Here is a 12822-nt window from a genome sequence, read left to right as displayed (position 1 = left end):
CTTCATCTGTCGAGGTGTAGCGGTCTTTAGGAACGAGTCCTTAGCATGCTGTGGTGTGTACGGCGGTTGAGTTGGAGATTCGGCAGATGTGCTGGAAGTAGTGGCCTTCTGCTCTGAAGGCTTGTTTTGCTGTCTACTGGGTGTAGACGAGTGATCCCCGGTGCTCGAGGAGACAAGTCTGCTGGAGAAGCTGCTGCTGCGTTCCTTTGTCGTCTCGCTAGGGCTACTCATGATAACTCGAATGCATATATCTAGGAGATACCGGCCTGCCTATCTGCCTGGTTGTATAATTTCACAACAACTCGATCCCGTCAAGTTTTTATTAAGGAAGACCCTTACTCTTGATGGTAGGGTGAATAGATGTCTGTATAAGGTTATGGAGTGCGGTGATGATGAGATGGGATGGGGGTGTTAAGAAGCAGAAGGCAAACGGGATGCGGGTTGGGGCATGGCATTTGTGCACCGAAATTCTCGGGGACTGGCAAGATATATGCAGTGATCCCGACGGGCCTTGCTGTCACGAGAGCTTTACGATACTTCGACGATACTAGCACCAGGTAAGCTTTAAATTGAAACATCGGCCACGATCCTCTAAACAAACCTGATAATTCTACATACCTGCCTGGGTCATAGCAACTGATCGCCGCAATCTTCTTTCCTATATGTAGGTGGGCATCTAATGAATCAGTGATATATGATACGAGCATTCGTCTACACGTCACCAGTCATCAGGCAGAAAACATACGAGTTTACTCTTTGGGGGGTCTAGAATTACGTGGTGGGACATAACTTGATGTTCCGGGTTGAGACATTAGAGCGTGTCACCAGAGGGCTGCTTCGTGGTTAGAAACACTAGAGAGAGCTGGTGGCACCTCTAGTCGCCGTTAATTGTAAATAGCATAATATACGAGAACTTTACACTATTGCCAAGTGATGTAACCAAAGCCTCTCATAAGGCCGTAGCTGGTGGTGTTGGTTTCTATTCAATAGACTCGGTCGGCGTTGCCATCCTGCTGGAATTGAGACATAGCAGGACAAATATCCGGCGGCCGAGACAGCAATAAGAGCTGGGATATAGCTGGTATTGGAGGAATAGGTAGATGCCGGTCCGGTTTGATATACGTAGTCTGGCCTCTCAATGTAACTATCTTAAGGAACTGGTGTTATAATTCTTCATATTCTAATTTAGTAACCACTTTCATATACTAGAATAATATGAAATATACCTATATTGCCTACTACTCTTAAGGGAGGATAGCATCTATACACCAAGAGTTTCACCATGGCTCTAGAAGATGTGGCCGAACCGTGGCGCTATATACTAGTAACTAGACGTTGTGGAGATGCTGGTGAAACGATGGCTGTATATCACTTTGGGTAAAAAGTGTCTTCACTCGGGTTTTATTTAATATTCAGCATGCCTGGTAGAGAAAATTGCGGAAGATAACCCAGCTGTATTCCAGCACGTAGATTCGGATATCTACCGACATACTGGTTTAGTGCAATCGTCCATCCAAAACGTTCGTCTAGGAAAATAGTAAATTATATGTGTCTGCTATGTGCCGATGAAGAAGAGCCATGTGATGATGATGATGAATTCGTTAGCGTCCTGTGAGCGTGCAAACTATCTAAGGAGGTAGCTTACACTTAAAACACCCGTAACGCGGCAAAGGCGTGAGAGACTACTGGAATACTAGAGTAGAGCTATATTATGAGTATATGGGTAATATCTCTTGCCAAGAACCCGAAGTCATCCTTAGTCTACGGCACGAATTTCTAGACGTGACTTAAAATGAACGCCGTGGTTGTCGTTACTGTTGCTGATCAGCAGACGCAATAAATTGGTAGTCATGAACTATTTTGAGAACTATTTTGAGCACCGTGGTGAGGCATAAACGAGAATATACGTTATTTATATAGATGTAACTCATCGAGTCTCTATTTATACTGGATTCCAGCACAATTTTGTTACGCCATATGTGGAGGAAACGATACTGGAATGAGTGGTCGATTTTAGCTGTGAACTAAACAAGTGCGAATTACGGGTACTGTATTCGTTGATTTCGTTTCGATGGCAACCTAGTGTATTAGAGACACAGACGTGAAACATGAAGGCAACTAGATAGTTTAGACTGCTAACAAATAGGCAAATATAACACCCGAAACCACATACATAAGCTCGGCGGGCGTCTCGCTAGATGAGAGCGTGTTATTGATTATCTTCCTCCTCACTCCCGGTCTCCTCATCTTCTTGCGTGACATAAGGAACAAACCGAAAGTCAAGAAAGCTTACCGACCCGCCTTCAACCTCGACCATAAACTGCAAGCTGAGAACGCCTTGACCATCCCCACGGAAACTGACTTTGTTCGCTATACGCATGGCCTCGCTTGCCGACTTAACAAAGTCGAATTTGAAACTTTGTACCCAACGGTCGTGCACGGAAAAGGTTTCGAGGAGGTCACGGCCGCTTGAGAACTCAACACTAGCACTACCAAGACCCCCGCTGCTTGATAAGCTTAGATAGGGGGCATTTGGTGAAGCAGCAATGGCGATACGAATTGGAGCCATAGGAGCTAACTCGGAAAGAGCATCAAGGAGCCATCGAGCTTGCATGATAATCTTGAAGGATATATCTTCCCGATCGAAAGGGATATTATCATGTGATTCAGGGGTGTAAGTGACCATATTACACTGAGTCTTGACTCCAGTTTCCTCCAGGATGATGCTTAGCGGGGATCCATCTTCTTCATACATGATACAACATGTTCCCGGCATACCTAAAGTCTGGTGATTAAAGGCGTCTGGTCGGTAGTTACGTAGATTGCTACGATAAGCTTCCGATTCCGCTTTGGCCGCTCGGGCTGCTACGTCTGTGGCCCCGAAGATCTGTAAGGCTTCTAACAAAGCGGCCAGATTCATTTGAAATTTTGGTGTATCGCCTTCATCTGGCAAGTTCAAAGTATAAGATGTAAAGAGAGCTTTATCTAAAAAAGCTACGCCTGGAGATACTATTAGACCTTTTTCGATATACACCATGTTAACCGCTTACCTTGCATTACGTGCGAATGGTCTGCGGCAAAGCGGATGCCATCTTGAGTTATTTCCACCTGTACCTTGGCTGTGAAACTGATACATTTTAATAGTTGATATATTTGCCTCGTGGAACTGGCCACTGCTCGAAATAGTGGTAGTTGCGGAGGAGCAGATCCAGCGGATGAGGCCATATTGAAGGATATGGTCTTCCTTAGCTCGAGACCTTTTTCTTTTTTTTTCGATATTATCTTATAAGGTAGTAGCAACTTCGCCAGCAGAAATAATTGCCGATCACGTTCATATAAGGTGTTTGTATCCCAAATAATGCTTTCGTAATCCTCAATTCATCTATAGTATAGACTAGCGCTCTCCTGGGCCTGCGGTGCCCTTCTTGGGGTATTTTCTAGACGTAAACTCCAACCGCACAGAACATGTACACCGTGCCAAATCTGCAAACGCGTTAGGGGGCCTGAGTATATATAGCCACGTGAATCGTAGGAAGGAACGTACGCAACAGCTAACGAGGCCGGGAGTCCGTAGAGGGGAAGGTTGATGAGAGATCGGTCTAGAGTAATACATTAGTTATTCGTAATGATCAATTGACAACCATAGTAATAATTATAGTACTCACTCAATGCGAATGCGCCGGTCAGAGTAAGACCGAGGAGGAGTAGAACGAATCCCACTAGAAATTGACTACCTTTTCCAACTGTAGGAAGAAATGGACTGCCTGGAGCAGTTTGCCAGATCTCATGCAGTGAAGAATCCATGAAGAGTGATGACGCTCTGTAAGAATTTTCTTCACAAAATCAGGTGTTGCAGGTTGAATTGATAGGTAAATATTTCTAGGTAAGAAACGATAAAGAAAGGATCTTATCTACTTCACAGCGTCATGCCTTAGTAACCTTAGTAACCTAGAAGTTTATAAAACTTGCGATTTAGATTCGACGTGATTGAATTTGGAAGTAGCAAAGCTCTCTCCCCTTGTATCCCCTTGCCTTGTAGTCTTCTCATTGGACTTCTATTGGGTAAATGCAAGAGCTACGGACGCACGGACCCATCTTTTCGCAACAAACAGGTGGCCTGTCTTTTTATGGCTTAGCGTAAACCTTACTACCTCCCCAGCTCTTCTTTCTCTAATTAATAGCCAATAAGAATACTTAATCACCTAAGAGATCTTTCCCCATGTCCTTTTTTTAGTACTGGATCCATACTTTTTATTCCACTTCTTGCGTCGTCCAACAACGCCTCCGCGTCAGATTGCCGACGCTTCCCCATACGCTTATCAACTACAACCTACGAAGTGCGACTCGAGCGCATTCCATATGAGCACTTCCGCTCTTATTACATCATTTTTACTTAGCCATCACTATAACTACAATGGTTAAGGAAGAGCGTGAGTTTTTCTATCGCCGATATAAACGTGTTATTATTTCTAACCTGACTTTTTCGCGACAGATGTTAAGCGTAAGGCCAGTGACGAGCCAACGTCACCCGCCGCCGCCAAGAGGGCGAAGCATGACGACTCGACGGAACCAGAGAAGAAGCTCATTATTAAGCCGATACCTTTCCCAGAGAAGGTAAGCATCTATTTTATATCTATCTCTGCGACATAGTGATTCGCATGCTGTCAACTATCTGCTATCCTCCATAAGAAATAAACAATGCTGAGATAGACATTCCTTACCTCCCATTCTCATCACCTCTACGCAAGAGTTCCCAGCACGACCATACACACATTTAGAAAACACAAATTACTAATACCATGTCGCAGCCCGCTGTCATCGAAGAACGAAATGGCGAAATCGAATTCCGCGTAGTCAACAACGATAACGAGCGCGAATCCCTTATCATCCTGACAGGCCTGAAATGTATTTTCCAGAAGCAGTTGCCTAAGATGCCCAAAGACTACATTGCGCGCCTTGTCTACGATCGAACCCATCTCTCTATTGCCATCGTGAAAAAGCCTCTAGAAGTTGTTGGCGGAATCACATATAGGCCCTTCAAGGGCCGTCAGTTTGCAGAAATCGTTTTCTGTGCTATTAGTAGCGACCAGCAGGTCAAGGGTTACGGCGCTCATCTAATGTCACATCTGAAAGACTACGTTAAGGCGACTAGCGATGTCATGCACTTCCTCACCTATGCGGATAATTATGCCATAGGCTACTTCAAGAAGCAGGGATTTACCAAGGAAATCACACTGCCGAGATCTGTATGGATGGGCTATATCAAGGACTATGAAGGCGGCACGATAATGCAGTGTTCTATGCTCCCGCGCGTCCGATACCTCGAGATGGGTCGCATGCTACTTAAACAGAAAGAATGCGTTCTGGCTAAGATCCGTGCCTTCTCCAAGTCGCATATAATCCACCAACCACCTAAGCAGTGGAAGAACGGCGTCACCCCCATCGACCCCCTCTCGATCGAGGCAATCCGAGCTTCAGGATGGTCTCCTGACATGGACGAGCTGGCGCGACAGCCACGTCACGGCCCCAACTACAACCAACTCCTCCATCTGCTCAACGACTTACAGAATCATCAGTCGGCGTGGCCGTTCCTAAACCCTGTCAATAAAGATGACGTTGCAGACTACTACGACGTGATCAAAGAGCCGATGGATCTTAGCACAATGGAGACCAAGTTGGAAGCGGACCAATACAGTACTCCGGAAGAGTTTGTCAAAGATGCCAAACTAATCTTCGACAACTGTCGCAAGTACAACAACGAGTCAACACCGTACGCAAAGTCCGCCAACAAGCTTGAGAAGTATATGTGGGCCCAGATAAAAGCCATCCCTGAGTGGTCACACCTCGAACCATAGGTTAGTAACATGGAAAGATCGTTCACGGAACACCTGCGGCTCTCAGATAAGCGCGATAGAGCACTGGCTAGGGCACAGATGAAGAAGGATTTCGAGGTTGTCCCCGAATTTTTGGAGAAGGGCGTGTTGACTAGAAGCGCCGCTAGTAAGGAAAGGCAGGCTAAGGAAACCGGGTCGCCTCTGAGCATTGCTATCCATACTAAGAATGAAGAGACCTTGGGTTATGACGGTACCTCTAAGGCTGGTGTTGTTACTAATAGCACCCCGGGGCTGCCAGTCCAGCCAGTGGTCGAGGCGGAAGACCGCGATGTCCATATGGGACAACCTATTGATGGCCGGTCGATTTGCCGAATGTTCCAGCAAGTCTTAGCACCCTCCACAATTTTCCCTCAGAATCCCACGCATCCGACCCACGCTCCCAGAATCCGCCCCCGCGCTTCCCAGCGGGTGTATAAATATACGCCCCGGCGAAACCTTTAACGAGTTCGTGGAGATGCAGGTGGCAGCACGCAAGTCGAAGTAACTCGTTAGTCAGCACGTTTTCTCTTTTACCTCGTCTTTCATTCCCTAGTTATCGTCCCCCTTCGGCGAAATGCTAAGGACTCTTTGGAAGGAAGAGTTTAATGATTTTGCGAGGGGCGCGAGGGTGAGAGATATCAATGCAAATTGAATCGAGATGGGAAAGGGAAGGGGAGAGGGCGAGGAAGGGAGGCGAGTTGTAGGATATAGTTTTTTGTGTGAGGAGGAGGAGGTGGTGGTTTTCGATCGGTTAGGGAGGACGAGAATAGGTGTTTTTGTGTGAGGAGTGTGTTATTTGGTTCATGCGGAATACCATCATGACACACCATGCCACTACGATGCGTGAAGTCAGGATGATGAAAAATGTCACTTCTGTTAGCATACATTTTGCTTTGCATTTTCTCTTTTTTTTGGTGTGTGTATGCGTGATACGATATGGAGGTCAAGCAATACCTAATAAGAGCCAAATGGTTCGTTCCAGTCTTTACAGTGGTTTTTCTTTTGTTTTCCTTTGTCTTACCGGTTGCAATGACTTCCTGCCACGCTTCTCGATACTACGCAGATTCGAATTCGAACTCAATGGCACATTCTCATCATAGCATCACAATAGTTTCCTTAAGAGTGAAATCGTTTTCTTTTTAACCTAGCTATAAGCAGATATCCGCAAGGCAGACTACTCGACCTTGGTCGACTATGTAGATGAATAAATAACCCATCGCAGCAAACCAGATCCAGACCCAGCCTCCCTACTAACAAAATCAAATCTGCGAATGCAATCCGCAACTCCCCCGTATGAGCTACCCCTATATAATAAGTGAACCAATGACACCTGTTGTTATCTGCCTTGGTGCGCCCCCTTCGGACGGCTGCTATCTATCAACACATAGATGCCTCGAAGTAAGTAGGATGGTGTCTGAGGCTGAAACTAGAAAGTTGATGCTATAATACTTCTAGTTACAATCGGACTGGGTCCTCAGATATCCACCACCGAGTTTAGAAGTAGGTCGGAAGAAAGACCACTAGCGCTCAAGACTTCTGCTTCGTTTATCGCGAGTATTAGAGGTGGACTGTATGATAGAGTGCCTATGTCGGGCTTTCGTCCGTGATTTGGCCTATAGACCCCGAGAATTTTGCTGTTAAGAGCGACCAATTTCTATTGCTCGGTCGGTACGCAATCCTAGAGCATCCACCTCCTTTTCCATGTGTCTTTTTCCAGCCATCTTAAGCCACAGGTAGTCTCAACTCTCATCAATATGCTCTAGAAAATCTTTGCTATTGTTGTTGTTGTTGTTTGGTATGCACTTTTATTAAGTGGTTCTAAAAGCAAGTGACGACCATCTAGGCCGTCGACAAAGCACCGCGTGCCGCATCAAAATCGCTAGTGCCCATATATTAAGGACACATTAAAAGTTGAAAGAATCTAGCTGAAGGGTATCGAATAATTTTGTACTTCTTTCCACCGTTACTACCTCGAATGCCGGTCCTATGGCCTCAATGATGACTTCTTAAGGAAGAGTAATATAGGTCTGGGTGCCTGACTGGGCTGTTCGCTGTAGACGAACTTCCGAGGTGGCGACACTGGCCTCGCTAACAGGGAGCCGTAGATCTGAATAGTTGCGGCGCAAGTTCCGTCTATTACCGGAGAGGTAGCCTTGCAAGGAACGTCCGGAAGAACGCTCACCAGAAGCCGAGGCACTGTCTCGATTCGGTGTTTCGTTGTCTAAGGCATATCGGAGGACCGAATGGAGGAAGTCTGGTATCTCCTGCCAACGACCAGCTCGTGCTGCACTTAGCATACCCGATGGAAAGAGTGCCTGCGGGATGAGAGCCATGTTGGATTCTCGCACGATCTGCTCTGTGAGGAAGGGAAATTCGCCGGCCTCGATTGCATTCTTCAGCCACTGTTCCCACTCCTCATCTAGCGGCAGCGAGGTATCGCCGGCCTCGTGGCGTGCTGCTCTTTCGCGGAGTTGCTCGTTGAGAGGGATCCCGACGCTCGTCAGTTCACCATCGCTATCCTCTTCCTCGTCTTCATCTTCTTCCTGTTCACCATCCATGTCCTCGTCTGTCGTCGTCGCGACTTGTGGTAAGGTCGCGGCCTGCGTTGCGCGTGCTGTTTGCGGCCTGTCTTCAGGCTCAACCCACTCCGCAATATCGTCAAACGCAGTATCTTTAATAACGATTCCAGAATCACGCTCGAAGCGTTCCTTCGCCCACTTTGTACCTTCCCATTTTGTTAGGCTTGCGATTTCGGAGTCGGTCAGGCGCAGAGCATCGAACGCCCGAAATAGACGACGATGCCACTGCCAGCGGCTAAGTCGTATACGATGGACACGATTAGTATAGTCTAAGCCAGGGTACTTGGCTTCTTGAGTGTCAAGATGTCCATAGAAAGAATGGACTTCCTGGCGGACCTCCGGGATAATGTTACGGTGAAGGAGAGTATGGAAGTTCTGAGGATCGCTGGTTCGGGGCTTTTGGAACATGAACTCGTAAACGAGTTGGTCGACTGGGCGGCCCTTCATGTTGGCAGAATCGAACTGGGATGTTGAAATGGTAGAGATTCGGAACGAGTTGATCTGCTCGTTAAAATTTACTTGTCGGGTAGTAATGCCCGAGACAAGGCGTCGGATAGAATGTAGTCGAACGTAATAGAGGAAGTTTAAGAAGCGGAACGATTGTACCGGACTGCTGCAGACTCCGACGCTACCAATGGTAAGTTTCGCAATAGGAAACGGCGGAATGAACAATAATATATTTGCGTTTTGGTGTGTTGTTTAAAGGGGGTTCCAGTAACGTACGTATATCAGAAAATATAAAGATTTAGGTAGTCAGTTGGGCGAGTATGTAGAAGTTATGTTGCGTGTGAGGTGGTGTGGTGTGGAGAGACTTTAGAGACGGGGAGCCCAAATCGAGAGTGGGAAGAACGAGGGGGAACCGTGTTCCAGAGATGGTGTCAACTCAAGTCTATTGCCGCCAACAACAGAGGGCAGAGATGAGGAAGCGTAAATAATTGTAAATTTCTTAGATTTGTATAATTTCAAGATGTTGAACCTTATGGTAAAAGACGGATAAAGGCTTACCAAGTCAACTTCGGGAGAGGAAGAAAAAGTGTCCAAAGGTGGCTGTCCCGAGATACAATTCTGCGATTGTTACGGGAGTAGGGATATTTGCATGTGTCGCAGGGTATTTCAGGTATTGCAGATATTGCAGGTACTAGTTGGGTGGGTGTGTAAGCCGGTAGGTGCATTAGGTACTATACATAGCAGGTAGGATGGGCTCTGGGATGAGATGGAACCTAGGTAGGTACATACCTCTTAAGAAATAGGAACACAAGGTACTTAGGTACGATAGCCGAGTCCTAATTAGGATTGTGCGCTAGTACCTTTTCCCGCAAGGGTACCTACCGTGTTGGATGTAAAACGAGATCACACAGGTTCACAGGAAAAATAAAAAAGGAAACAACCAATCAAACACTAATTTGTGCATGTGTTGTTGCAGGGGATTGCCGGTCCAGAAGGGCGATGCTTAACAGGGATTCTCCATTGGCCCAGGTGTTGCTTTCTTATTGAAAGGTACCTAATATCTACCCACTATTTTGTAGTGAATTATATCTATCGTGATTGTATATGGTATGTATATACGGAGATGACTATGCTTAATAGGTAGCTACGGAGGTACCTAATATATCGCGCCTATTATATTTACAAATGTCTTGTTCCATCTGAAGTTGTCGTGGCTGTCCATAGTCACTTAAAATGCCATACTTTTAGGTGCCTATTTAGGTCAGGCAAGCCAATAGTTTACCTACACTACTAGGTAGTTACACGTACACATGCACTGCCTTGATATGTACATATGTATGCAAGCATCCAACCACCAAGAGGTAAATGTACATGTACAGATGCAGATAAGTTTACGCATCGCCTCCCTGGTTTTCTCACCTTACCTTGCCTTCTCCTACATATAAACCCTATCATTTCCACGAGGTTGCTTACTTCGGCCGAGAGAGATCGGGGAAGAAGACTTTGAGCCGCAAAACTCACACTACCCATTGACCATGACCAAGAAAGCTGACATGCGCTGAACGACGATATCCAACAAAATACGCATGCATTAATTCCTTTGTACTGTCTGAGATGAATTGAGCGAACAGTGCATCACCTGACAACCTAGCAGCCTGGCAGCCTGGCAGTCTAGGAGTCTGGGTAGAGACATTGCATATATTGCTCTATATACATAAGGTAACATGTTGCATATTATAATACAACAGTCTCCTACCCGATGTGACGGACCCTGAATTCTCGTTCCCCGCGCCCGCTCCGATCAACCCCTCCGTCTACATCCATGCGTCCGAAGTACCACCTTTTAAGCTTCCAGATTAATAAAATCTCCTCTCCATTGCTACGTTAGGGTCGTTAGGGTCGTTAGGGTATATGTAAGCCTGAGTGCCCGACAGTCCTTATCTCTTGCTAAACGCCGATTCTTTTTTTCTTCTTATCTCATAACGGCATTCAATCGGCGAGAATATCATATGTCAGGTGAGAACGGATTCGAATCTTGCACAACTGTTACCATGCCGAATGTAGGTACCTACCCGTGGACAAGGGAGGTTTAACGAAAGGAATCATTAATTACTACCTATGCATAAGTCTGAAGTCTAACCAACACGTACCGTATTTTTTCTTCTTTTTGAAACACAGCTTATTTATCAGAATGCTCTTGAAAAATGAGAAGGAAGCTACCCTAACATGTCAGCGATATTCCTATAAACTTCATTCCTTCCTTCCCTTAGGTTAGGTAGGTACCTTAGGTAGTTATGGGTTAATAAGCTATTTCATCATACAGGCTAGTACTGTATGATTTATAATCTCTCAAGTATTTCTAACTGTCAATCTTGTCTTCTAATCTAAAAGATACCTGCTTCCTTACATTATTCCATATTATCCAAACCCAAGCAAGGACCTCCAATTCTATTCTATATAATATAATCATTGGTAAAAACTTCGTATAATTCATAACATAGGTAATTAGACAACTCAGATCAACTACCCGGATTCTTCATCCATTGCTGCACGAACTGCGCTCCTCACTTTATTGCCAGCCGCCTCAGTCCGCGACCGGCTCCAAACGGATGCCTCGGGGCGAAGGGCCGAGATCCATTTCGGATCAAATGGGTTGAGCGCCTTTCCGAGATCTTTCCATACCCATATATGGACTACGATCTTGCCCTTAACAAGGTCTATGTCCACGCAGGTATCAGTGCAACAAAACCGACAGTTGAGAACATGATAGCCAGGTCCATATACGCTGTGCCACTTGGTCCATTTGCTACCGGAGCCTCCTAAAGGGTCGCGCCACTTCGATACATATGACGTGCCCGCTTTTATAAGTCCTCGCGTCTCTTGGAAGTCATATTGTTGAAAGCGTTGCCAGTAGTGCGGACAAGTCCTGAACGTCCAATCCTTCGGAGAATATCCCAGTATGGCATACTCGTGTCCGAACAAAAACTTTTGTTTCTTCGGTTCGATCGTAAATCGGATCGCTTGCTGAATATAAAAGGAGTCCTTGTACCAGTAAGGTTGGGTCCAATACCGAAACTCGGGCCGCTTGTTCCCATCCCCGGCCACGGTTCCGTGACACGCTAAGGCCTTGATTCTTTCTCTTTGTGTCTCGAGTGATGTCGCGGTCTGAACCCAATGGATATGATAGTATGCCAGAGCATAGCGGATAGAAGGGTGGATAGGATCAAGCGGATCAGCAGTGGAGTGGTCTAGATGTAATAAAGACCATATTCGTTCGCCGTCCTGAGCTTTATCGTATCCCGCCATATCTTGCTTAGGCGGCCCAGTGAGCCGCCGTACGAGGCCCAGGGGCTTCTTATCCGATGGGACGCATTTATTATACGCGATCGGTAGTTTGTGTGGGTTATGGCAAGAGCATCCCTCGGTAGGTCCGAAGACGCAAGGATAATTACCAGCCCAACCCCGACAGCTCTCGAAGTCGAAAGAGAAATTCATGTAATCTGATGACGAAGCCTCCTCATCCTTCTTGTCGTCACTTGTGTCTATATATTCGGGGTTAATCACAGCATACTGCCAGTTACTGTGTAAAAACCTGAAAATCTTGAAGCGACCCTCCCATTTCTTGGCCATCTTAGATGAACTCATTGGTATGATGCTGATTCGAGAAGCGTAAGATAATCAACGTAGAGTTGAAATAGTAACTCAATACAACCAGCTAGAATCATACATATAGCCCTTGATGGGATAACGATCTACAAGAGGAAACCAAGGAGACAATTTGAGGGTGTGGTAAATATATCCCCATAAAAGTTGATCAGATACCTTAAAGCTCCAGCTTTTACGCCCAAGCTCAACTTTATATTCACTATAGCCTCTCTAATTCGTTCCGTGCTGTAACGGAGCGTATCTTAGACATCGTACTA

At 46.0% G+C, this 12822-nt stretch overlaps 5 protein-coding genes across 5 annotated transcripts; 1 reads left to right on the top strand and 4 right to left on the bottom strand.

Annotated features, from left to right (window-relative positions):
- Positions 1–2209: 2209 nt before the first annotated feature.
- On the bottom strand, positions 2210–3225 carry GL218_06255 (DNA damage checkpoint control protein rad1; the record flags this gene model as incomplete). The annotated part of the gene is made up of 2 exons (XM_033582960.1): positions 2210–3000; positions 3051–3225. The coding sequence occupies 2 exons, from the start codon at positions 3223–3225 to the stop codon at positions 2210–2212; spliced, it is 966 nt and encodes a 321-aa protein (XP_033434146.1).
- A 212-nt stretch (positions 3226–3437) lies between these two features.
- GL218_06254 (uncharacterized protein) lies at positions 3438–3804 on the bottom strand (the record flags this gene model as incomplete). Its single annotated transcript, XM_033582959.1, has 3 exons — positions 3438–3483; positions 3545–3599; positions 3666–3804. 3 exons carry the CDS (start codon positions 3802–3804, stop codon positions 3438–3440), a joined length of 240 nt encoding a protein of 79 aa, XP_033434147.1.
- A 610-nt stretch (positions 3805–4414) lies between these two features.
- On the top strand, positions 4415–5855 carry GL218_06253 (Histone acetyltransferase GCN5; the record flags this gene model as incomplete). The annotated part of the gene is made up of 3 exons (XM_033582958.1): positions 4415–4430; positions 4493–4614; positions 4809–5855. The coding sequence occupies 3 exons, from the start codon at positions 4415–4417 to the stop codon at positions 5853–5855; spliced, it is 1185 nt and encodes a 394-aa protein (XP_033434140.1).
- A 2024-nt stretch (positions 5856–7879) lies between these two features.
- GL218_06252 (uncharacterized protein) lies at positions 7880–8899 on the bottom strand (the record flags this gene model as incomplete). The annotated part of the gene is made up of 1 exon (XM_033582957.1): positions 7880–8899. One exon carries the CDS (start codon positions 8897–8899, stop codon positions 7880–7882), a length of 1020 nt encoding a protein of 339 aa, XP_033434141.1.
- A 2523-nt stretch (positions 8900–11422) lies between these two features.
- Positions 11423–12544, bottom strand: GL218_06251 (uncharacterized protein; the record flags this gene model as incomplete). Its single annotated transcript, XM_033582956.1, has 1 exon — positions 11423–12544. The coding sequence occupies one exon, from the start codon at positions 12542–12544 to the stop codon at positions 11423–11425; it is 1122 nt and encodes a 373-aa protein (XP_033434142.1).
- Positions 12545–12822: the final 278 nt, after the last annotated feature.

The sequence above is a fragment of the Daldinia childiae genome (assembly GCF_008694065.1).
Source record: "Daldinia childiae strain JS-1345 chromosome Unknown Scaffold6, whole genome shotgun sequence".
NCBI classification, from domain to species: domain Eukaryota; kingdom Fungi; phylum Ascomycota; class Sordariomycetes; order Xylariales; family Hypoxylaceae; genus Daldinia; species Daldinia childiae.
The sequence above is the reverse complement of the archived record's forward strand: the minus strand, read 5'-3'. Positions and strand labels throughout refer to the sequence as shown.